Source organism: Rhineura floridana, chromosome 10, assembly GCF_030035675.1.
Source record: "Rhineura floridana isolate rRhiFlo1 chromosome 10, rRhiFlo1.hap2, whole genome shotgun sequence".
Lineage (NCBI taxonomy): Eukaryota > Metazoa > Chordata > Lepidosauria > Squamata > Rhineuridae > Rhineura > Rhineura floridana.
The window spans coordinates 59,037,919-59,065,197 of NC_084489.1; the positions used below are offsets into that span (position 1 = coordinate 59,037,919).

A 27,279-nucleotide genomic window follows, 5' to 3' on the forward strand; every position below is an offset into this window, starting at 1 on the left:
GCTGAGTGGGGGGGTGGCACTTGGTTTGATGTGCAAAGATCTGAGAAATAGACTCTGCCTCCCTCCCCACCTCCCTTACCAGTGGAGAGACCACCATTGCTATCTTATTGATAAAAAGAATTATTCTACTACCTCGGTATGTATGTGTTTATTTTTAATGTTGTTTTAGGCTACTTAGATGTGCAGCAGCTAAGGCCAGCACCTTGTAGGTGTTTATTTTACAAAAATAACTGAAATGTAATTGTTGTGATTACTTTGAGGAAAAGGAAAGTAATCAGTTACTTTCAGAGCAATTGTATTTGTAACGGTAATTACTACTTTTTGGGCTATGTAATTGTAACTGTAATTTATTACTTTTTAAAAGTAATCTTCCAAGCTGTGCTCCAGGCTGGGTTACTGCAATGTGCTCTATGTGGGGCTGCCTTTGAGGTTGGTCCAGAAGCTGCAGCTGGTGCAAAATGCGGTGACACAACTGCTCACTGGGGCAGGTTATCGCCAACATGTCACCTGCTGAAAAAATTGCACTGGCTACCCATTAGCTACCAGGTCAAGTTCAAGGTTCTGGTCCATCTTATCCCTTATATACCCAATCGATCACTGCACTCTGCAGGTGAGGGCCTTGTGCAGATACCATCTTATCAGGTGGTCTGTTCCGCACAACATAGGAAATGAAACTTTAGTGTAGTGGCACCAACCCTTTGGAATTCCCTCCCCTTAAATATTAGACAGGAGCCATCTCTGTTACCTTTTTGGTGCCTACTGAAAACCTTCCTCTTTCAACAAGTCTTTTAAGTAGAGACCTTATTCCAGTCAGCGTCTGTGTTGGAATTCCTTTTTAACATGTTTTTGAAGCTTTTTAAAAAATACGTTTTTAAAACTGTTTGTTTTAATATATATTTTTAAAGATGTTTTATTTTAATAAGTCTGTTTTCAAGATGTTTTAGAGTGTTTTTAGTGTTTTGTTTGCCGCCCTGGGCTCCTTCTGGGAGGAGGGGTGGGATAATAAATAAATAAATAAATAAATAAATAGTAAGAGCATCTCAACCTGCTGCTGTTTAACTCAGGGTTTATCCTCACAACTGCTGTCACCACTGGTAGGGCCACACACAGGGAGAGTTGTGCGAAGGTTAACGGTATGCACAGAACTCAAATGCAACTTTTTACAATGTTGTGATTGCTGACAGTCTTCACACAGCCACTGTCGTCATAACAGCAGCAAATAGAACTCAGAAAATGTAGTCACTGTTGAAATGACTTCAGAAGTGTGGCTGGGGTTCCATGGGTTCAATTAACATTCATAGGACAGAGGCCTCCTTGTGGCAGGCTCCACCCTAATTCTACACATGTGCTGCCACCGCCGATACAAGTCTGCCATATGTCTATGCACATTAAACTGTATGCTTGTAGGCACCTATTCCTGTGATGGGGAGCCATGAAAAGACAGGGTCTCCAGTCCTGGGGAAGAGACACCTATCCACATATAAGCAGACATACAGAGGCATGTTGCAGACATGTGATAGAATGTGCAAGAGCAGAGTCCCAGCTATGCTACTGAAAGGGCTTTTGAATGGTTGATAATAGATTGTAGAACAATCCTGGTTTGGGTTTTTTAAAGAGAAGTTTGAAGTATTCAGTTTCTGTGAAATTGACCTAATCAGTAGCTCCCAGGCTAATGTGAAGATCAGAACATAATTATCCTTCACTTCTCCAAGTTTTGCGATACAGCTCTCAGCCAAAAAATAAAAATGCCCAAATGCATTAAAATGTGGTGGTTTTTTTAGGATGAAACATGCTCAGAAATGCATACACTGAGATTAAAATATGCCTAAAATACATATTTAAATATGCATGAAGTACATATCTAAATGCATGTTTTAATACTGATTTTTAAAGCATTGGCAGAGCAATCCAACTGCTGGGCAGCTGGTGGAGGGGGAGCCGGCAGAAAGCTCTACCGGATTCTCCTCCTGCTCAGGAGCCACTGGCCTGGCTGAATGCTGGCTCTGTTGAGAACTGCGCACACGAGCTAGCCGGAAAACATTGGCTCTGGCCAATAGTCCTCTCAGGGAGTAAGAGCTCCCCATAGGCCACAATGGGATTTAATTTTTTTTTTTACTCTGCCAGCCTTTTGGCCAGCGAAGTTCAAAGAGGGATTGGGACCTGGGGGAGGGGTCTGAACACCAGGATCTCATTTAAATCCCTCCAGCAGCTCCACCCCGTCCTGCTCCACCTCCAGAACACCCCGTTTTCAAGCCTTCCACCAGCTTCTGCTGGGCTTCTGTCTTCCAAGCTGACCATCCCGAGCGGACCCCCAGTGGTCTGGGAGGCTTCTGGTGTAGCCACATCTCCGCCACAGTGGAGGGCTGCTGCTGCCAGAAGCTGGTGGAACCCAGTGCAGCTGGGAGCCTCTTGGGACCTCTGGAGATCCGCAGCATCCAACTCACCCCAGCCTGGCAGAAAGGTGAGTTGGATTGCGCCCTTAGAGATGTATACACTTATGACATGGAATGGCTTTATGAATTAACTCATCTGAAATAGACTGATATGCCCTTCCCTAGTTTGTGTAGCCTATTCTTAACATAAAGAACAAACTACTTTCTTGGCTTTTAAATCAGATGTGGCTCCGCCAGGAGTCTCTCAGCACCACTGGGGGTCTGCTGGGGATGGACAGCCTGGCGGACAGAGACCCAGCAGAAGCCGGTGGAAGGCTTGAAAACGGGGTGTTCTGGAGGTGGAGCGGGATGGGGCAGAGCTGCTGGAGGGACTTAAACCAGGAGAGACTACTGCAAAGTAAAGGAATATGGCAGGGATGAGGAAGCTGCGGACTTCTATATGTTGTTTGACTCTAACTCCCATCAGCCCCAGCCAGCATAGCCAATGGACAGGGATTGTGGGAGTTGTCATTCAACGACATCTGGAGGGCCACAGGTTCTCCCACTCTTAGAATATGGCTTACAGCAGGCAGAGTAGAGCAGGGATAAGGAACCTGTAGCCCTCCAGACATTGTTGGGTTATAGCTCCCAGCAGAAAAAAAAGGAGGGGAAACTCCTGTGCTCTTGGTACAAGAATACTTCAAATATTTGTTTAAAATATAAACGTATAACCGCAGATATGTATTTCAGATACAAATGTGCAAATAGATTTTTAAGCATGTGGTTTTCAGATTGTGGACTTCTCATGTATGTGTACTGCAGCATAAATGCAATGGATGTTATTTTTCAACATACTTATCTTGTCCATATCGTGTTTGTAGCTTCCTGAAGAAACAGGATGACCTACAATAAAGATCTGTTGTCCCAGTGAGCACTGGACTTTTCCCTCCTTGTTTTCTACTTGGTTCATTTAAAGTGCTCTTTGCTCATTCTTGTGCAACTGATTACAACTCCCGTCACCTTTAACCATTGGCCATGCTGGTTGGGGCTGATGGCAGCTGGAGTTCAACAACATCTGGAGGCCTACAGCTTCCCCATCCCTAGAGTACTGGGTGGCAGGAGGATGACCAGGCACTAATTTTTGGCACAAGAATACATGCATATCCCTATTTTCATCTGTAAATGTTAGGGAGAATGGGACTGTTGATGCACATGAAGAAGATGCTGTTCCACCCTGGCATCTCTTATGAGGAAGAAATTTGGGGCAGTTTCCCATTTTTACCCTAAAAGTAAATTAGCTCAAGAGCTAAGTGTCTTTATATGGAGATGTAAATGATAAATGTGCTGAGGAACTGGAGCTGGCATATTGAAAAGAAACAGAACTGCCCTCCCCACCTTCCAGCCCGGCCAGCACAAGGTGGCAGAGCTTCAGATGCGGTCCCTTGGTGGAGTTTGGAATGATCTGCCTGATAATAGTCGTAATGTTGAAGGTTTTTTCCCTTACCAAAAAAGGTGTGTGTGTGGAAATGAGGGCTCTCAGATTGTCATTATTTTTGAGTGAGATTCAATCATATGAATCCTGTGAATTCAGGTTGCACAATTAAAGGTGATTTGGAGCACTTGAGAAACAAACCCACCTCACTAAAAGAGCAAGCTTTTTTTGCGATAAGGAAAGAGACTGGAAAATGTGGGATATCAATTGCTTTGATGCAAGTTTGTCTAATCTCCCCATAAACAAAACTGCCTGAGTGCTCATTAAAAAGGTCATCTGGAAGCGAGAAAGGAGGGAGAGAGATTGGAGAGAGAACAGTGTAACCTGCAGTCTGCTCTTACGTATGTTTATATGGAAATGAATCTCATTCAGTTCACATCAGCAAGACTTGGCTACAACTCTAACCCCATTTACCTGCAGTAAGCCTTACTGAATTCATTAGGTTCTGATTAGACATGAGAATTGCGCTGTTAATCCCAAGTAAATGTGTTTATGTATTATGTATGGCTCATTTTTATGTACACTGCTTAGAAATATGAATCCTTACACAGTATATAAATGTCTTAAATAAAATAAAGTAAAGATTGTAGCCCTAATGGCAGATGGCTGAACAGATAACTTATCTGGTTCTTACAGGGAGGCTGGCTATGAAAATGATCAAAACTGTTATGATTTCTTGCTTTCTTCCAGTAGAACAAAGGAACATGCTGGATATTGTGTCTGGGTTTCTGTAAATGAGTTTAGGCAACTGGGGATTTCTTTTAAAAAATGTAAGCAATGTTTCTAGTAGTAGTAGTAGTTCTTTTTTTATAAATATTTGTGTTAGACATCCCCTAAAAGTAATTAGGAAAATGTGCAAGCATTGCACGTATTAGTTTACAGAATCCTGGGGTAATTGTTGGTACAACAAAAAAATAAAAGACTTTATCTCCATTGGTGATAATTGTACATTTCCTTGTATTGTCCACAAGGAAAACTGACTGATAAACGGCGAGAGTTTGTGTCTCCAGTACTCATCAGCTTTATGCTGCTTCCTAATGGGTTGGAAGCCAAGGAGGACAAGAGGAGGAAACCAGTTTATAGATAAAGTCTAGGTCAGCTGTTTCACTGCAACTGAAAAACATTTATTTCCAAGTTATCTTTCTGCAGAAGAAGTAGCCATTGGGTCTCAAAAATAAAGATAAAACAAAGTACAATTTATTGTGGAGCCATATATGTGACTGACATATATATATAGTATAAGCCAACATGAATTTTTTCATTCCTTGCCATCTCCAGTTAGGGCACAGAAAGAGGACCATTGCCTGAGTTCCTGGAGAGATACTACCAGTCAGAATAGAGGTTACTTAGCTAGATAGACCTATGGTGCATAAGGCACTTTCTTATGTTATGCTTAACCCAAATGCCTATCACTCACCCACTTATACTGGTCCTGTTGGATAGTTGGGGCCTGACCACTAAATATCCATAATTTTCCATAGTGGTAAGAACTTGATAGTCTATAGTGATTTCAAAGTATTGAAACCATTCTGTAAGACAAAGGTTATATTTAACACACCAGGATATATAGAGGGAAAGAGAAACAGTTGACGCTTTGGGTTCTCAAGTTTTAGGCAAAATCTTTAAAAAATGAAAATGAAACAAATGCACCACATGTGTGACATAATGGAAAATAAGTTTGTGTATTTGTTTAGGTTATGCATATGTGCTGTTGTTGGTTTTTTGCCCTCTTTCAGATGACAAGTGCTGTTGAAGAAGAAGCCAGTAATGGTCAGTAATTATTACTGACCATTTTCTACAGTTTAGCAGTCTACTAATATCTGACCATTAGCTGTTAATAGCTGTTACTCTGTGTTTAATTTTACATATGTTGGCCAGCCCTGTAAAACTTTAATAGGGTCAAGTTCAGCAACCTTTTCTTCTTCAACAGACCTGTTAGAATGATCAAGGTGAGTCATAATAGTAGCGTTTTGTGTTCACTTTGTATTAATGTGCAAAGGTGGATCAGGGGCTTGAAGACTCCTGCTTGATTCAGCGATGCACGTGACTAGTTATTCTTAATCACTTTCCTTGCCAGTTTTAATACACCTTCCTTTTTTATAGATACCAGCAAATTTTTAATATACAATGAAAACCACAAGCTTTGTGTTTACGCACAGTCTTCAGATTATGTCACTACTCGTGCCTGCAACCACGAAAGTGAGGCACAAAAATTTAGATGGATTTCCAGTCATCAACTAATGAGTGTCTCTTTGAAGTTATGTCTTGGAGTATCTTCAAAGATTGACTGGACACCAGTTTCTCTGTACCCATGTGACTCAACAAAAGATCTCCAGAAATGGGAATGCAGAAATGACACACTTTTTGCCATCCAAGGAGAAGATCTGTTTTTCAACTATGGCAACAAAAATGAAAAAAGAATTATGTTATACAAGGGATCAGGCCAATGGAGTCGGTGGAAGGTCTATGGAACCCAAGATGGCTTGTGCTCCTGGGGCTATGAAGGTAAATGTTGCCATTAAAAAACAACCACCACCTGAGTTAATATACTTGGTGTCTCCACTTTTTTAGTCATGTTGCTATGTAATGCACAGAATTAAGAGATCAAGCAAATAAACAAACTTACCCACATTGAGGTTTGTCATCCTAGAGTAACTTAATTATCTGTATTGCCCAATAGGCCAGCAGGATTTTCCCATATATCAAATTCAGAAATATAGTGAAATGGTAATCTGTAAGACCATTTGTGTCAGAATTAGCAACAAGTGGTTACAGCAGAAGTAGCCGATGTGATGACCTCCAGATGTTGCTGGACTACAACTCCCATTGGCACAGTCAGCCCAGCTGGTGGTTGGCCAGTGGTCAGGGATGATGAGAGTTGTAGTCCAACAACATCTGGAGAGTGGTTACCCTTGCATGAGTCAATAACACTATACAATTGCATGAACAATAGGTAACATCTAGTGTGAAACAGAACCCACATGCACATATCCAGTTGTGGAGATGTTCGTTATTTAATTAAATCTTTTTTAAAAAACAAAGCAAACCTCTGCTCAATTGGATATTTGCATGTGGTTCCAGGTTTGCACTTAAAGAAGGGTCACAGTTCAGTGAAAGAGCATCTGGTTTGCATGCAGAAGTTTCCAGGTTCAACCTGGACTGGGAAATTTCCCCATCTAAAACCCTGGCAAGATGCTGCCAGTCAGCATAGACAATACTGAGCTAGATGGACCAATGGTCTAACTCAGGATATGGCAGCTTCCTTTGTGTTTGTGTTGATGTGCCATGGAGGGGAAGGGCTCACGCAGCATCTCCACTAAGACATTTCGATATCAGCCCCACAATAGGTGAACTAGGGCATACCAGTCATTAGCCATGACAACAGTGAGATAGGAAGAAGATACAAACTGTATTCAGTTGTTCAACCCTCCCCCTTCCTGCCACACACTCACCGAATGTCTGCAGCAGGGAGCCTGATACATATAAATTCATTGTGGAATTCAGGCTAGATCAAATTTCTAAGAGGTGAGGAGTGATTCTTACTCATGCCTTCCCCTTCCCCTTCCCCTTCCTTCTTTCCTTACTGGAAAGGAAATGCTCTTCAAACATGGGATCTCCTTGATCCTACAGGACAGATCTTTCAAGATTAGGAAAAAACCCATGTTCAAATTAATATCATTGTTGATGGAAGGAGTATGATTTTCCCACCCCCAGGTAAAATCACAGAAAGAAATAGCTGAATAAGTCCTAGGCAGTGAGGTGAAAAAGTGGGCTTCCTGAGCTCTCAATGGGAGAAACGATATTATCACAGGTTTTGTTTGTTTACAATAGGATTTTATACATATATTTCAGGTGCATCTTTTAAAGATCTGGAGCATGAAGAATACTTATGCCTAAAGATTTCTATCTGTATTAAACCCAAGATTTGACAGGGTGTAAACTGATTGCAACATCTTGTTGTGCTACTGATCTAACTATGCAAGGTTAAGCCTATTTAAGGAGAGGTTCCTGGGCTTTTTATTACTGTTACAACTTTGTTCTTTTTCTTTCCAGACACGTTTACCTTGAAAGGCAATGACAACGGGGCACCTTGCGTATTCCCTTTCCAGTTTGATGGCAACTGGTATGCTGAGTGTACAGATGTTGGCAGGTCAGATGGTTGGCTCTGGTGTTCAACCACGAGAAACTTTGATACAGACAAGAAGTATGGATTCTGTCCACTGAAATGTAAGTTCTGCAGTTGTTTTTAAAACTTTGGATCATGAAACGTTGCTATCTAAGACTGTGTACACACACCATATATTTACCGCACATTTAAAGCACATGGCTTCCCCCAAAGAATCTTGGGAACTGTAACTTATCCCTCACAGGGCTACAGTTCCCAGCATGTTAACAAATAACTGTTCCCAGGATTCTTTGGGGGAAGGAATATGCTTTTTATATATCATGAAATCATTGTGGGTGATTAACCATTGATCTTTTAATTTATCAGTTAATCAGTTAAACACATATAAATGTGCTTATTACCGATGTGCTAATATAGGTGCCTTTGCTGAAAAGTGCAAGAATGTAATGATGTAAAACAAAAGGCACCACTTTCCCTTTAATATTATCATTCCCTTTTATATCAGAATCAAAACAGCCTCAAAAGATAAATGTGTGTGCCCTCATCGGCTCCACCAACGAAAACATGTCTTCTTCACTGATTAAAGTTGGCCTCCACTGATTAATCAGTTAAAAGTTTTATTTGACTGGTCTGTGGATTCAAGCTTGCAGTCATAGTGGATCATAATATATGTAAACACCCGTTCACCTTACCCAACCCCTCATGAATGTATGGAATTGGAATAAACTGATGTCATAACTTTATTGAATATAAAGGAACTATAATGTGGCCTTACAATATCCATTAATTTACCCCTAGCCTGTTGTGTGGCCATCTGCGTTGTCTTCCATGAAGGCAGGGTCAATCGTAAGTGTCTTTGCCAATGGTCATCTTTGGGTGACCCTATGCAGGCTGAGAGCCTTGGAGTAGTTCTGGGTACTGTTCCTTACTGCTCCCAGCCCGCAAACCCTTAAGGTACAAGAACATAAGAAAAGCACTGCTGGATGAGAGATCAAAGGCCCATCTAGTCCAGCATCCCATGGCCCAACCAAATGCCCCCGGTAAGCCCTCAAGCAGGCAATAACCCTCTCCTACTGATGCTCCACAGTAACTGGTGTCTGAAGATATACTGCCTGTGACGCTGGAGGTAGTGTATAGCTAGCATGACTAGTAACTATTGGTAGCCTTTCTTCCATGCCAAGGGGGGGGGGGAGAAGGGAACCAGTAAGCATCACCATCCCCTGTGATGGTGAGCTCTGAGTAAAGTTGGCCTTAAAAGGGTCTAGGGTTATCCTCACTCCCCCTATGCTGGTGAGCTCTGTGGCGCTGCATGCTTATGCCTCGGGATATTCACCACTGTAACCCTTTGAACCATTTCCCAATCTGTACTGGACTGCACCGTGCCAGGTGTGGTAGCTGTGCTTAATAATCACCAGAAGCAGTGCATGGGGGGAGATGGAGCAGTAGTGGAACCCTCCTGGCAATGGCAGTGCTGCATTTGCCGTGAAGGGGATGGGAGAAGGCACTGTCAAGGTTGGAGGAAGTCTGGGTTGGCAGCAGCCGGATCCTGCAGGTGCTTCAGGATGCCGCCATTGCCAGCCCAGACCTCCCCAATGTCACCCCAACCCTGTCACAGCAAACACAGTATCACCACCACCAAGAAGGTGCCGCTGCTTCTCCGCCCTCCCCTCACACACTGCTGCTGATAATCATTAGTCACCCAGAGCATTCAATATCCAGTTTCTGCTTTGGCCCATCATAAGAACATAAGAAGAGCCTGCTGGATCAGGCCAGTAGCCCATCTAGTCCAGCATCCTGTTCTCACAGTGGCCAACCAGGTGCCTGGGGGAAGCCCGCAAGCAGGACCCGAGTGCAAGAACACTCTCCCCTCCTGAGGCTTCCGGCAACTGGTTTTCAGAAGCATGCTGCCTCTGACTAGGGTGGCACAGCACAGCCATCACGGCTAGTAGCCATTGACAGCCCTGTCCTCCATGAATTTGTCTAATCTTCTTTTAAAGCCGTCCAAGCTGGTGGCCATTACTGCATCTTGTGGGAGCAAATTCCATAGTTTAACTATGCGCTGAGTAAAGAAGTACTTCCTTTTGTCTGTCCTGAATCTTCCAACATTCAGCTTCTTTGAATGTCCACGAGTTCTAGTATTATGGGACAGGGAGAAGAACTTTTCTCTATCCACTTTCTCTTTTTTTTTTTTCAATTAATTTTTATTCCAATTTTCAAAACCAAAACAATACAAAAAGAAAACAACACAAATCAATAACTAGTACAATACAAAAAGAAATATATATATATAAAAGAAAGAATATTGACTTCCGATTTGTCATAGTTCAGCTATAAATCTATAATATATAACAAACCTATATCTTAATAGATTATAAAATCACCTTCCTCCAACAGTTATCTTAGTTGGTTTCAAATCTCATTAACATCATATTTTAATCTTCCACAAAAAGTCAAAGAGAAATTTCCAATCCTTGAGATATATGTCAATCAATTTTTTTTCTAAATAAACATGCCAATTAATCCAACTCATCAAATCTACTAAGTCCAGTAATTTTAAATCGCTCTTCTGTCATTATCCATATTGGGTCCATCTTCCATCTTCCATCTTTACGCACCCAAAAATCTTGCTGTCATAGTCATATAATAAAAGTCTGATAGGAATTTCCTCCATCACAGATATTTTCTTGCCATCAAATCCAAACGTATCACTGAAGTATTGTTGCAAAGCCGCATCTCTGTTCCTCTTTTCCACATGATACACTAGTACATCTCTTGAAGGTTTTTCCATTGACACAAAACAGGGATTAATTCTGTTAACTTTCTCCATTTCAAGTTCCATCAAATCCTTCCAGTCCAAGAATTTTTTTGAACCGATAATATCTTTATCTCCAATCTCTTCAATTCCTTCAGGGACAGCGCTGAATTCCAAACTGTAATATTTGTCTCCAGGATCCATCACAGCCAGGAAATCCAAATCTTTTTTCATGTCCATAATTAAGGCAATCTCCATAGTTTGAACCTTGCCTTTAATTTCTCTTTCATCCTTTTTTTGTTTTCCAGATCTATCTTTACTCTCCTTTCTCATAGAATCCTGAGTTTCTTTCAGCTCCTGTCTCATTTCGTGAAATTCAATTCTCCACGCTTGTCTATTATTTCTCAGTTCTTGTTTTATTGAGTTAATCCCATTCATTATTTTCTGAAACATGTCTAGAGATAAAGTCCCTTCTTGTACATCCATGATCTTCTTAATTGTCATTCTTAAAGCCAAAGGAACAAAACTCCTTCAATTTTCAATGTCCCAAACAAAGAGCAGCTTATTTCTTTAACCAGTTACAAAGGAGTTAATCTTTCCAACAAACTAACGTCACACGCTAGACAGCCCTTATCTCTTATCTGCCCGGAAGTGTAAGAACGGCTTTAGTTCACAGCGTCGAAATAGCTAGTAGCAGAGAGAATGAGCAGATTCGTCAAAAAAAAAGTAGATCAGGAAAAATAGTCCCAGCCGTAAATCAAAAAGATTTCTTATCTCTTCCAATCAGAAATCTCTCGTCCGTTGTAATCTTTAAAATGCTATTTTCCATGTCAGCTTTTTGCAATAAAAAAAAAAAAAGCTATTTATATTTTCTTCCCCCTTAGTTCCGTGAATAAAAAAAGGAAAGTCTTACCTCACCTAGGTTATCTCAATTGCTGTTACTTTGACAAATCTCTTTAGCTGTATAGATAAGAAAATGATGAATGTAGACAGGAGGATGTTTGCCTGTTAATCCGTATAAAAAAAAAACGGGTCACTTATCCAGCTGAGCTAGCATAAAAATCCTTGCTCTGTCTGAGCTGCTGGAAGACAGACAATTCTGACGAATTCCAGACTCCAACAATCAAAACAAAGCTATGTGGGAAATCTCACGTTTCTTCTTTAACCGGAAGAAATTATTCCCAGTCAGAAAAGAGCCTTCTGACTGAATTTAAACTGGATAAGTTTCATCCAAGACGGAGCTCGTCTCAGAGGCTGCACAGGCGTAGGGATCCTCCTGGGAAGTCTCCTCTCTATCCACTTTCTCAATGCCATGCATAGTTAGCAGATCAGCAATTTCACCTTTGAGTTCTTTGAGCTCTCGGGTGGATGCCATCCGGGCCCGGAGATTTGTCAGTTTTTATATTGTCCATTAAGCTTAGAATTTCCTCTCTCGTTACCACTATTTGTCTCAGTTGCTCAGAATCCCTTCCTGCAAATGTTAGTTCAGGTTCAGGGATCTGCCCTATATCTTCCACTGTGAAGACAGATGCAAAAAATTCATTTAGCTTCTCTGCAATCTCCTTATCGTTCTTTAGGACACCTTTGACTCCCTTATCATCCAAGGGTCCAATCGCCTCCCTAGATGGTCTTCTGCTTTGAATGTATTTATAGAATTTTTTGTTGTTGGTTTTTATGTTCTTAGCAATGTGCTCCTCAAATTCTTTTTTAGCATCCCTTATTGTCTTCTTGCATTTCTTTTGCCAGAGTTTGTGTTCTTTTTTATTTTCTTCATTCGGACAAGACTTCCATTTTCTGAAGGAAGACTTTTTGCCTCTAAGAGCTTCCTTGACTTTGCTCATTAACCATGCTGGCATCTTCTTGGCCCTGGCGGTACCTTTTCTGATCTGCGGTATGCACTCCAGTTGCGCTTCTAATATAGTGTTTTTAAATAACTTCCAAGCATTTTCGAGTGATGTGACCCTCTGGACTTTGTTTTTCAGTTTTCTTTTTACCAATCCCCTCATTTTTGTGAAGTTTCCTCTTTTGAAGTCAAATGTGACCGTGTTGGATTTTCTTGGCAATTGGCCAGTTACATGTATGTTTAATTTAATAGCACTATGGTCACTGCTCCCAATCGGTTCAACAACACTTACATCTCGCACCAGGTCCCGGTCCCCACTGAGGACTAAGTCCAGGGTTGCCGTCCCTCTGGTCGGTTCCATGACCAACTGGTCTAGGGAATAGTCATTTAGAATATCTAGAAATTTTGCTTCTTTGTCATGACTGGAACACATATGCAGCCAGTCTATGTCTGGGTAGTTGAAATCACCCATTACTACCACATTTCCTACCACACATTACTACCACATCCAGTCACATGGTGGTGGAAGCTAAAAAAGCTGCATTGTGGAGTACCTGGAAAAACTACAGCTTGGCCTGTAGCTTACTGAGAGCAGGAGGGAAGGTGAGCATCACCTCCCTCTCATTCTTCCTTCAAAGGCTATCCCTCAGAGTTGCCATTTTGCCCCATTTTGCCCTCTAGTCCTGTGCCTCGTGAGAGAAAAAAGGAAAATTGCCTGCTCAGGATAAAAGGAACACAGAGCTGCCCTTCCTTTCCATTGTCTTCTGTCACACTCTAACCCTGTGCTGTGCCTCCTGAGGGAAAGGGTATAGAATAGGGAGCCAGAGTTGCCATTCTCTCTCTATAATGTTGCTTTGGGGATTTGGAGGTGTTCTCTAACATCAAAGCAGAGACACCAGCTTCTTACAAAGAAAACCAGCAGTTTAGTCTTCCCAGAGGCCCAAGCCTTTTATGTAGGGACAGACAAATCTGATTTCATTTTTTTAAAAAAGTTGCAAAATGCTGCAGAAACCTGGAGAACTGAATTTAAGACTGGGAAAATGAGAAACTCTCATTTTCCCAGTCTTAAATTCAGTTCTCCAGCTTTTTAAAAAAACAAAATCATGATGAAAAATGATTAGCATTTTACTGTGAATTTATCCTAATAAACACATTTTTGTTTGTAGTTTTGACTAATATACACATTTTTGCAAGCAATTTTCCCCCAATATGATGCATTTTTGTACATTATTTTCACTGACAGAAGCATTTTTGTCCACACTTTCCTTTAATATATGCATTTTTGTGCCCATCGTTTGGTTGGAGAACTGCACTGCAAAATTCTGAGAAATATGAATTTTGAAGGAAGCAGCTTTGTTTCTATTCCCGTATTGCTTCAAGAAGTACTATATTTTCTCATGAAAACGCAAACAAAATAACATTTCTTCCCCATTCTTATTGTCATTACACTGTTTCAACAGCCATTTTAAAACCTACTACAAGGGGTAGGGCTCCTTTCTATACTCCACTAGAGGCAGGAAGCTGTGCTATTTGTACATTCTTCACCAAGATTACTAGGCTTTTTCCATAGTCATGAGAGGAAGGAGGAACAGCTCGCTTCACAAGAGGAGAGGCTGAGAAAGAGCCATCTTTCTCCCATATGTCTGCTCTGCCTCTCTGATGCACTGAGAAGAAAAGGCACAGAGGGGCAGCCAGTGGTAACATTTCTGAGGTAGAAAACAAAACAGGCTGGAAAGCAGGAGAGAGAGAGCGCCTTTTGGGGTGTTGCTGACCAGGGTTTGAATCCCTACACAGCCATGAAGCTCACTGGGTGACCTTGGGCCAGTCACTGCCTCTCAGCCTCAGAGGGAGGCAATGGTAAGCCCCCTCTGAATACCGCTTACCATGAAAACCCTATTCATTGGGTAGCCATAAGTCGGGATCGACTTGAAGGCAATCCATTTCCATTTTTATGGCACCTTCATAGCTCTCTTGGCCTCAATGGGCTCTAGTTGCTGCCAGAAGTTATTATATGCCTGCTGCAACCCAACGAAGGCTTGACACTTCTGGTGCCTTCCTTCTATACTTTCTACTTGCCAAAAGTTAAAACTGCCCCTCCCTGGAATCACTGGAGAATCGCAACCTAAGACACCATTCACTGCCAAGCCTGCCTATTAACACATCACAGATGTGTAGGTATACACATACTGTAGAGCCATTTTATGTTTTCCCCCTCCCTTTTAGTGCAACTTTCCTGTTTCAGTCTTTTTTCTTTTGTTTTAGTTCTTGAATCTGTATAGTTAGATTTTCCTTTTCCCCTAGCAACCAGGATGCATCTTTCCTGTGCTGGGTTCACATGAGATCAGGTAATGCTTAGAATTTATTTTATGCAAATATGACTACACAATAAGGGTGGATGAATGCTAAAGAATACCCCTTCTCCCAAAAGGCAAATGTGAAAACATTGCAAAGAGGCTTAGTCATGTCTTTTGCTTTGCAGTTACCAAAAACCAGGGACTCATTAACAATTCACTGTATAGTTCACTTACAGTACAACGGTATATATGTCTTCTCAGAAGTAAGTCTCTTTGTGACTTCCGGGAAGGGTGACTTAGCCTGTGCCTGCTTTTGAGACGGGCTCCTGCCTCAAAAGAAGCTTATTCAGATATATCAGTCAGTTTTTTCTTTTTTTTTTGACTGATTAAACTTCTCCCGGGTAGGGAGAAACGAAGAGATTAACCTCAAAGCCTATTTTTGTTGGGACGACCAGATCTCATTAATTTATGGGACGAGGTCCAGCCGACGAAGGTGGGACGGATTTTTAACAGCAAGCTCTATCTGATAAAGCGAACGTTCACCTTATCTTCTAAGAGAGAACGCACTAACAGGCAAGCACCCTTCTTTCTATATTTTTCTTTTACTTGACTTAAATTGTTGCTGTTTAAAAGAGATTTGCCAGATTGATCAGTTTTTGACATCTCACTGGGGAGCCATAACTTCTCTCTGCTACGCACTAATTAATAGCTTACCTCTGTTTTTGTTGCAAAAAGCTGTCCTGGATTTGCATTCTAAAGATATACACAGAAGAGGGATTTCTATTCCAGATTTTTATTTTGAAAAATATTATACTGTTTTGAGACTACTCTCTTTTTGGTCTATTTTATTTTGACGAATCTGTTTCTTGACGATTGCCATTAATTGTTTCGATCCTGGGAACTGCATTTTGTTTACTTAACTATTGGAGAGATAAGGCTGTCTGCTCTGTTTATACTGTGATGTCACCAAGTTTGGAGTATTAACCCAATTGTTGCTGAAATAAGAAGTGGTTTTCCTATATTTTTCTTTTAAAATGGCAATTAAGAAAGTGGCTGAAAATCTGGAAATAACTATGTTTCAGAAAATAATGGATGAGATTGAGATAATGAAAATTGAATTGAGTAAAATGAAGCAGGAGATTAAAGATATAAGGGTCCCTGTGAGAGAGGTGACCCTGGAAGGGGTCCCTGTGAGAGAGGAGACCCCGGAGATTGGAACAGGGGTCCCTGTGAGAGAGGTGACCCTGGAGACTGGAATAGGGGTCCCTGTGAGAGAGGAGATCCCGGAGATTGGAACCAACGTGGAACAGGAACAAGATTTGGAGTCTATGGACTTTAGAAATAAAATCTATTGTTTGGAACTCAATGTTATCTCTGAAGAAATGAATGAAGATTCTAGAGATAAAGTTATCAATGGCATGGATAATCTTCTGGACTGGAATGATGTGATGGAGCCCAATATAGAGAAAATCTATGGAATTAACTGCAGCCATGTGACAATGGAAAAACTTTTAAGAGATGACCCAGTGTATTTTGAAAAAAAGAACAGAGATATGATTTTACAGCAGTATTTCAGCAACCTATTCAGAATGGATGGCAAGAAAATATTTGGGATAGAGGTAATCCCCATCAGACTCTTACTATATGACTATGGCTTTGACAGCAAGATTATTATGGAATACTGATAATGGAAGATTGGATATTGAAATTACTGGACTTAACAAGACTACTGAAGATGGAAGATGGAAAATGGAACTAATAGAGATAATAGAACAATGGCTACTGAAATTATTGAACCTAACAGATTCTGATGTGATGGATTAATTGAAATGTTTATTTTGACTATGGTTATGACAATAAGATTATCATAATTAGTAATGAGATGGATTAATCGATATGCTTATCTGGAAAAAAAAATTGATAGATATATTTCTTAAAGAATTGAAACCTCTCTTTGACTTTTTGTGGAAAGAATAAAGTAATGTTTATGAGATTTGATGATTAAGTAAGATAACTACTGGAGGAAAGTGATTTTATAATATGACTTAAGAGACAGGATTGTTATATATTATAGACTTATAACTGATTTGATCTTTGACAAATGGGAAGTCAATATTTTACTCTTTATTTTTTATTTTTGTTTTTTTTTTTCTTTTTTTCTTTTTGTTTAACTATTTTTGATTTTGTTTTTTGTCTTTGAATGTTTTATGATTTTGTCTTGTATGTTTTATGAAAATCTGAATAAAAATTATTGAAAAAAAAAAAAAAGAAGTAAGTCTCTTTGTGTTTAATGGGACCTACTTCCACGTAAGTGGGTACAGGATGGCAGTGTAGGCTTTGGTTTAGTGTTAGCATTGAGGAAAAACAGGCTTCTTGTGCCTTTAACAGTTGTATGGCAGGCAAAACGTCAACAGGTCAAGCCTTTTCTAGTATGGAAATGCATTTATGGGAAAAGCTTCACTGTGACTACTCTCTAATTGTGTGTTATGCCACACCCCCTATAGCAGCCATTTTGTGTCTAGTGTCCACAGCACTCTCTCAAAATTTGAAATGAGCCCTCTGGTCCAAAAAGATTGGCTACACCTGGTCCAGTGTTAGAGCTCATACTTTGCATGCAAGAGGTGCCAAACCACAACTCCCATCATGCCCAGCTATTAGCCATGCTTGCTGTGGCTGATGGGAGTTGTATTTCAGCAACATCAGGAGGGCCAAAGGTTCCTTACACCTGCTGTTTGGGAGGGCTGTTCCTTAGCCAAGGTGCCCTGAAAGGACCCCCTCATTAGTAGCCACCAACTTCACTTCACTTGACAGGGAGCATATGCGAAGAATAAGGGCCATGTTTCTAGAAAAGAGGAATCGTTTCCCTGAATTTAACCTCATGAATCCAGTTTGTGCATGATCATATCACACATTTTAGTCATCCATTCTTTGTGAGTGGGAGTGGGGACTCTTTCATGTTGCTTCTAGTTGTTTGGCCAAATAACCTTAGCAGCTTGAAAAAAAAATTGGAAGCAATTAATCATAGATGGTATATTTCTTAGTTCCATTCAGAAAATAGATATATAAGTCCATATGTAATTGCAGGATTATGGATCTAGTCTCCTTATAACTAATGATAGTCTTTAGTCTTGTCATAATGAATTTTGGAAGCCTATTCTGTTTTTTCCTATAGTTGATGGAATGGAAAAGATGTGGAACACAGACCCTTTGACAAACGTACAGTACCAGATAAACGCAAATGCTGCTCTAACATGGCATCAAGCTAGGAAAAGTTGTCAGCAACAAAGTGCCGATTTGTTGGGCATTACAGAGTTACATGAGCAAATGTACCTGGCAGGTAAGTTATTGATGTGCACGGGTACTTCATATATTACATTGCAATTCAACCAAAGGGGAGGACTTAAAAGTTGCACAGTAGAACTTGCATCATCCTCATTCCTGAGCTCTGTGCATTAACATGTGCATAAATCCTACATTTCTACGACAATTGTGCAGATGTATGGTTCTTTATGATTGGGAACTCTGGATAAGCAGGGTTCTCAACTGCACAGAAAGAAAGAGGTATATCCATGTAACATCTATGCACGGACACGTTAAACTGAATGCTTGGAGGCTGAGAGTAGGAATGGCGCTCATGAACTTGTTGCATCTCCTCTCCTTGTACAATGTAACATCTGAAAAGTGATATTATTGTGTTGCTTCATAAATGTTAGAAGTATACTCTCCAGCTTAAGAATCATACTTTTGTGCTGTGTTGTCACAGCAGTGAAAAAAATTGAGCTTATGTACCGATACTATAGAAGTCTAGTTTTTGCCCTCTTGCATATGCTGAGCAGTAGATTTGCATTCACTGGAAACATTGCTTAATCCTCTAAATCACCATCGTCAGTGTTCATTTTTCAGTGTAGGAATCAATCAGATTAATACTGATGTCTTTAGTGCTTGATTTCTGAAAACAGAAATACTCCAGTTCAACCTGCCAATGTATCACACTCTCTGCCATGGAAGTCATGCCTCCTGAGACTATATATTTAGGAGCAAGTTGTGGTGATTCAGTGATAAGGCAAAGGTACTTTCAACATTTTAAAAATTACATCATGTATTTGATCACCAAGATCTGTGAAGGTGAGCATGTGAGAATGCTCACAAATGCTTATTTTTTGTAAGTATGAAACTTGAAACTAGTAGAACTTGACTCCTGATTGGTTCTCCTTGTGGCAAATATGATGACTAGACAGGGCAGGTAGACCTCTCAAATTAGTAAAGTCCTGTTATGCCTATAAAGGAAAATGTTGACAGATGCTGCTTATCCCATCATAACACTGCAAAGGTGGGAGAAGTTTTCAACTGTTTGAAATTCTCTTTCATTCTGTGTCTCTGTGTCCCTGCCTTGCCCAGTTGCCTGTAACTGTTGCTCTCTGTTATGTTGTCTAGATTTCTGAGACTGAGGACTTGCTGTGTTTTGTTTGCTCATTTAGGGTTAACTTCCACTTTGAGTACTGAACTCTGGTTTGGTCTTAACAGTTTGGACTCCAACAATGGATGGCAATGGAGTGGTGGCCTTCCTTTCAGATACCTAAACTGGGCGCCAGGTAACTATTGTTGTTTTGGTATTAGTATATTGTGCACATGCACTTGTCTTTTCAATTTTGCTCAAATCTGTAGGTTTTCCCTGTTATATCTGCAATAGAAAAAAAAAACTTTCACATTTCCCTCCACTAACAGTGTAATTCATGATGCTCCATTTCATCTTCTCATCTTGAATTTTTTGTTTTGATTTCCAAAACACATGTATTGGGGTTCAGTATGCTGGCTTTGACCTATAAGGCACTACATCAGGAGTGGGGAACCTAGAATTCCCATCATCCCTGACCATTGGCCATGCTGGCTGGGGCTAATGAATGCTGGGGTTCAACAACATCTGAGCGGCTACCACAAGTTCCCCACCCCTACCCTAAATGAAATGAATCTTGGATAGTTCAGGAAGTGCTTCTTATGAAACTCCCTGTGGTTAAAGGTCAGCTGAGGAGGCCCTGCTTCAGGTTTCATCATACTTGGCAGTGGTTGTTGGTGCCCATTGGGAGTGGTAGAGTGGAAGGCAGAGGGACCAACAGTAGGTGGGGCAGAAGCAATGGCAGGCAGAGCCAACTAATTCTAGCTTTGTCCTCAACCTCTACCCTGCTGAGTTGTATAATGGCAAATTGAGACTAAGGAAGAGGAACCTGACAGGCAGAGCCACCCTCTGCACTAGAACTGCATAAGAAGGCAGGCAAGTGAGGGCTGGCTGAAGCAGAGCTTGGAAAAGTTACTTTTTTGAACTACAACTCCCATCAGCCCCAACCAGCATGGCCACTGGATTGGGCTGATGGGAGTTGTAGTTCAAAAAAGTAACTTTTCCAAGCTCTGGGCTGAAGGCAGATTGAGGTTGGTGGGGCAGCACCACATTTGCCCTAATGGACCAGCCTCCATTGATAATTGGAGATAAGATGGCCATTTCTCTTATGTTACAGAGGGCAATCCTTAATTTGAATGGCAGTAAGAGGACAATTCGCTATATGAATGTCCACCATTTGAAGGACTGCCTGGTGACCATGTCCATTTTAAAGATAAAGAACCCCAAGCAGATTGAGGAGGTACACTAGTCACCTGCTCAGTCTTCCCCACTCTGGTGAGATCTATTATAGTTACTAATATATTAATTATTTCTAAATTTGTGTCTATGCATATAAACTAGGTCTTCTTTTTTGGTGAGGCATAAGTGGCACCTACTCAGAGGCCAGACTGCCCTCCATAAGAAGCAGGGCCTTGTTTGTTGCCACCCCAGAGCTGTGAAATGCTTTTCCATGGGCTGTGTGTTTGGTTCCTTCCTTTCAGGCATTCCATAGGCAGGTTTAAATCACTTTTCTTTAAATTAGCATGCTTTCATTTGCTAGTTTATGATCATTGCTGCCAGTTTTTGTTTTGTTTGATGATGTTTCTGTTTTATGTCATTGTTCCTGGTATTACTTGGAACCTTTTAAATTGCCTAATTATTATTTATTTTCCATATACTGTTCTGAAACCTTTTTGGGGCCAAAATATGGGATATTTACTAAATTTAGACAAATGATAATCATATCCATGGCTGTCAAATACACAAATCTGATCTGAATGTATCCGCCAGTCATATGTTGTGTCCTGCCAGGTGTTTGACAACTCTTATTTTCTCAGGTTGGCACCAAGAGAACTAAACCACATCTTGGCCACCATAATATGGTTGAAAAGACAGTGGCATGTTGTTTAAATCTGACATGTGAGAGGAGAAAAGCTAAAGCAATAGATGCCACTTGTGATGAACCATTCATATGTTCATCATAACTACAAACTGATGACCTGAAATCTTTGAGAGAAACACTGTATTGAACACGTTAACAAAATGGCAGCCTAGATCAATTCAATGTACTGATCTGATTACTGAGCTGACATTAAATAATAAATACCTCTTACATGTCCATTGGCTACAATGGCATTTTGTAACCAAGGCCATGAGCTGACAGTTTGTGAATTTACTTTTTGTTTGTACTCATTTCTTAAAGGAAGTCCTTCCCCAGAGCCTGGGAAAACCTGTGGAACATTAAATCCCAATAAAAATGCCAAATGGGAAACTCTAGAATGCAGTCAGAAACTTGGTTACATTTGTAAAAAAGGAAATGCCAGTCTGAACTCCATCGTTATTCCTCCAGGTAGGTTGATGAATACAACAGAGTGTGATTTAAGAAGTCAGCATTATATACTGATGCAAAAAGTGAGTTTTCTAATGTTGTTCTTCAGGTGCATTTCTGAGCCTTTTCAAAACCCCTGCATAGAAGAGTCTTTAAAACACCTAGTTCTGGAAAAGGTAGTATCATTTTCTGTTGGCTGGTTTACACAGGAACATGTAATAAGCCCTAATATGTACAGAAGTCTCCAGGTGCCTGTAGCAGCATCTATAGTTTTGGAGCTCCTACAGCCATCCACGGAGAACTTCTTCTGCCCTTTCAGCAGTACCAGCTGCTGCCACTACCAACAATCTACTCTCCTTTAGAAGTGCCTGCTTTTTTGTGCTGGCAGCTAAAGGGTTTTGTATATATGGGGGCTTGTTCAAAGTCTTCTGTATGAACTGTCCCTGGCTTCTGACTTATTTATTGCTATATTACCTCAAGAGAATGAGAGATGCAACAGACGACGTTTCTTTATTTGACAGAAGTCTGCTGTTGACAAAGCACACTTTTCCCAGAGCTTGGAAAAGTTACCTTTTAAAACTACAACTCCCATCAGCCCCAGCCATCATGGCCACTGGATTGGGCTGATGGGAGTTGTAGTTCAAAAAAGTAACTTTTCCAAGCTCTGACTCCCCCCCCCCAGTGGTTGTAGCCCACCGGAAGTACTTAAATTCAAATTATTTTCAGCCTGAAGGGAACCTGGCTGCAAAACATAACAGCATGCATGTTCTCAGCATCAGAAGTTTGAATGAAAAGCACCCCCTTTGCCTTTTGCTCCTGTATTTTATATTTATTTCAACGTGAGAAGGAAGCCTCCAGTTTCTAGAAAGTTATGGAAGCGAATTCCACCTCTGTAACAGAGATGCTGACACTGACAGACAGGAAAATACCACTTTGCTTTTAAAAGCATATACTGATAAATATCCCTGTGTACCATGCCAATGTGTTGTCACAATTTCCTTTCATTCCTTTCAGCATTCTGTGCAAACATGCCCAGGTGTTTCCTAAATTAAGTTTGTTTTAATTTTCCACCTTTTAGCGACACAATCTAAATAATTATTATTTAAGATGAGCAGTTTGTTTAGCAGAGTTTCTGCACTGATGTCAATAAGGCCATGTGGAAGATACAAATTTACAATGGCCTACAATCCTGTGAACTGGTGAAATCAAAGGATGTTTAAGCCACTAAAGTATGTGCAGGATTGGGGACTAAGTCTGCAATGGGTTCTTGGCACCCAACCAGAACCATATCGGTTCTACATCGGTAACTATATCGGAAGGACAGGGAAGGACGTATTGGTGGCGGAGTCGCTCTATACGTGAAAGAAGGCATTGAATCCAGCAAGCTTGAAACCCCAAAAGAGGCAGACTCCTCCACAGAATCATTGTGGGTGGTGATACCGTGCCCCAGGAGGGACTTAATACTGGGAACGATCTATCGTCCCCCTGATCAAAATGCTCAGGGAGACCTTGAGATGAGATATGAAATTGAGGAAGCATCCAAACTAGGAAATGTGGTAGTAATGGGTGACTTCAACTACCCGGACATAGACTGGCTGCATATGTGTTCCAGTCATGACAAAGAAGCAAAGTTTCTAGATATTCTAAATGACTATTCCCTAGACCAGTTGGTCATGGAACCGACCAGAGGGACGGCAACCCTGGACTTAATCCTCAGTGGGGACCGGGACCTGGTGCGAGATGTAAGTGTTGTTGAACCGATTGGGAGCAGTGACCACAGTGCTATTAAATTAAACATACATGTAACTGGCCAATTGCCAAGAAAATCCAACACGGTCACATTTGACTTCAAAAGAGAAAACTTCACAAAAATGAGGGGATTGGTAAAAAGAAAGCTGAAAAACAAAGTCCAGAGGGTCACATCACTCGAGAATGCTTGGAAGTTGTTTAAAAACACTATATTAGAAGCTCAACTGGAGTGCATACCGCAGATCAGAAAAGGTACCGCCAGGGCCAAGAAGATGCCAGCATGGTTAACGAGCAAAGTCAAGGAAGCTCTTAGAGGCAAAAAGTCTTCCTTCAGAAAATGGAAGTCTTGTCCGAATGAAGAAAATAAAAAAGAACACAAACTCTGGCAAAAGAAATGCAAGAAGACAATAAGGGATGCTAAAAAAGAATTTGAGGAGCACATTGCTAAGAACATAAAAACCAACAACAAAAAATTCTATAAATACATTCAAAGCAGGAGACCATCTAGGGAGGCGATTGGACCCTTGGATGATAAGGGAGTCAAAGGTGTACTAAAGAACGATAAGGAGATTGCAGAGAAGCTAAATGAATTCTTTGCATCTGTCTTCACAGTGGAAGATATAGGGCAGATCCCTGAACCTGAACTAACATTTGCAGGAAGGGATTCTGAGGAACTGAGACAAATAGTGGTAACGAGAGAGGAAGTTCTAGGCTTAATGGACAATATAAAAACTGACAAATCACCGGGCCCGGATGGCATCCACCCGAGAGTTCTCAAAGAACTCAAAGGTGAAATTGCTGATCTGCTAACTAAAATATGTAACTTGTCCCTCGGGTCCTCCTCCGTGCCTGAGGACTGGAAAGTGGCAAATGTAATGCCAATCTTCAAAAAGGGATCCAGAGGGGATCCCGGAAATTACAGGCCAGTTAGCTTAACTTCTGTCCCTGGAAAACTGGTAGAAAGTATTATTAAAGCTAGATTAACCAAGCACATAGAAGAACAAGCCTTGCTGAAGCAGAGCCAGCATGGCTTCTGCAAGGGAAAGTCCTGTCTCAGTAACCTATTAGAATTCTTTGAGAGTGTCAACAAGCATATAGATAGAGGTGATCCAGTGGACATAGTGTACTTAGACTTTCAAAAAGCGTTTGACAAGGTACCTCACCAAAGGCTTCTGAGAAAGCTTAGCAGTCATGGAATAAGAGGACAGGTCCTCTTGTGGATAAGGAATTGGTTAAGAAGCAGAAAGCAGAGAGTAGGAATAAACGGACAGTTCTCCCAATGGAGGGCTGTAGAAAGTGGAGTCCCTCAAGGATCGGTATTGGGACCTGTACTTTTCAACTTGTTCATTAATGACCTAGAATTAGGAGTGAGCAGTGAAGTGGCCTAGTTTGCTGACGATACTAAATTGTTCAGGGTTGTTAAAACAAAAAGGGATTGCGAAGAGCTCCAAAAAGACCTCTCCAAACTGAGTGAATGGGCGGAAAAATGGCAAATGCAATTCAATATAAACAAGTGTAAAATTATGCATATTGGAGCAAAAAATCTTAATTTCATATATATGCTCATGGGGTCTGAACTGGCGGTGACCGACCAGGAGAGAGACCTCGGGGTTGTAGTGGACAGCATGATGAAAATGTCGACCCAGTGTGCGGCAGCTGTGAAAAAGGCAAATTCCATGCTAGCGATAATTAGGAAAGGTATTGAAAATAAAACAGCTGATATCATAATGCCGTTGTATAAATCTATGGTGCGGCCGCATTTGGAATACTGTGTACAGTTCTGGTCGCCTCATCTCAAAAAGGATATTATAGAGTTGGAAAAGGTTCAGAAGAGGGCAACCAGAATGATCAAGGGGATGGAGCAACTCCCTTACGAGGAAAGGTTGCAGCATTTGGGGCTTTTTAGTTTAGAGAAAAGGCGGGTCAGAGGAGACATGATAGAAGTGTATAAAATTATGCATGGCATTGAGAAAGTGGATAGAGAAAAGTTCTTCTCCCTCTCTCATAATACTAGAACTCGTGGACATTCAAAGAAGCTGAATGTTGGAAGATTCAGGACAGACAAAAGGAAGTACTTCTTTACTCAGCGCATAGTTAAACTATGGAATTTGCTCCCACAAGATGCAGTAATGGCCACCAGCTTGGATGGCTTTAAAAGAAGATTAGACAAATTCATGGAGGACAGGGCTATCAATGGCTACTAGCCATGATGGCTGTGCTGTGCCACCCTAGTCAGAGGCAGCATGCTTCTGAAAACCAGTTGCCGGAAGCCTCAGGAGGGGAGAGTGTTCTTGCACTCGGGTCCTGCTTGCGGGCTTCCCCCAGGCACCTGGTTGGCCACTGTGAGAACAGGATGCTGGACTAGATGGGCCACTGGCCTGATCCAGCAGGCTCTTCTTATGTTCTTATGTTCTTATGTTCATATGCCTTCAATCTAACTACATCCAGGATTTGGACTCTGTGACCTGATAGATGTTTTTGGACTTCACCTGAGCTTTCCCCTGTCATTCACAGGATCATCTACTGTTAACTGCCCTGTTCTAGTGAAACTTCCCCTCCCAGCCCAATTTATCACCAACTGCCCTTTGGGAAGGATCCGCATGACTTTTTATATGATGATATTGTTTATTGTTTTTTGGACATAGTTTAATATTTCTTGCAAGCCACTTTGCAAAGTAGATTTAAGCCACCTTTTGTGACATTTGTATGTCACCCCACAATGTGAAGTTCTCTGGGCAGCTTACAGATCTTTGGTAACATTTGTATGCTGAAAGGTGGGATATAAATAAGTGAAATAAATACATAAATGTCAGCCCCAGCCAGCATAGCTAATGACTCAGGGAGGATAGGTGTTGCAGTCCAACAACAACTGGATGCAGTTTGAGACTGGTGGCTCCGATATCAGTGGGGCAGTGAATCTGCTCCAGGCTTTAGTCCAAACTTTAAGCACCTTGGACAGCTCCTTGAAAGTTTGGATTAAAACCCAGAGTGGATTCACTGCCCCACTGACATCGGAGCCACCAGTCTCCACTGTCTGGAAGGCCACAGGTTCTCCATCCCTGAACTACAAGGTTCCACTCCAAGCTTTTCATGGATACTCCAAGCTTTTGTTGCTAAACCCTCCCTCACTTGCAGCTTTTCAGATAGTTCTGGCATGCACATTATAGAATAGCTCCTCTTAAGCCCATGTTCGCTGTCCTTACATTTTTACATTCATCCATTTACAATGTGCTGACTCCCCAGCCACGTGCAGTAATTTGCTGGTGGCAGACTTTACGCTGCTGCTGCAGCAAAGCCATATCCTGTTTCTGGCAAGCAGGAGGGAAATGATATAGGGTTTGTTCCGCTGCTTGCCAAGAATGAGCTTCCCTTTCTCTTAGAGCTGCTTCATACATTAAGCAGGACAAGTCATAATGTATTTTGAAAGGCATGTATGCATGATAGCAACCTTGTTCAGTTGAAAGTAAGGTTGAAAGTAAGGTAGGCAAGAAAAAATCAGCCTGTTTGAGTTTTCTGCCATCCTATGGAACATTGCCAAAAAAGCAAGGAGCAAGACTGGTTTTCTTCTTCCTTCACTTTTTTTCCCTCTGCAACATAGGCAAATATTTTGCATGGGACTCTGCTCCAAGCTTTCTCAGAAACTGCTAACTCCACTCCACCCTGGACCCAGACAGCCCTGCCTCTAAGTCCTGTCCAGATGTCAGAATTTGGCTTCCAAAGTTGGCAACTCTTATATCCATTTACAAGTCTTTCAAGGCCCAAATTTGTCTGTCTCATGTGCTATTCACTTAAGCATCTATGTTCTAAAAATATACTGTGTGATGTTGGCACAGTTTTCTCAGCTTCTTTTCCAGCCTATGGGATCTTAGAACTTTGATTCCCCCTTACCCACAAACAAGGCACCCTTTTCATGTTACCCATGAAGGGTGGCTAGGGGACATGTGTCCTAC

General features: G+C 41.2%; 1 protein-coding gene across 1 annotated transcript in view; it reads left to right on the top strand.

Annotated features, from left to right (window-relative positions):
• The window catches only part of LOC133364896 (macrophage mannose receptor 1-like), an 81,806-nt gene that overhangs the window by 4,130 nt on the left and 50,397 nt on the right, over window positions 1–27,279 (top strand). The window contains 5 exon segments of the mRNA XM_061585882.1: window positions 5,968–6,369; window positions 7,918–8,091; window positions 18,052–18,216; window positions 19,358–19,471; window positions 21,455–21,601. Coding sequence (XP_061441866.1) covers window positions 5,968–6,369; window positions 7,918–8,091; window positions 18,052–18,216; window positions 19,358–19,471; window positions 21,455–21,601 — 1,002 coding nt within the window.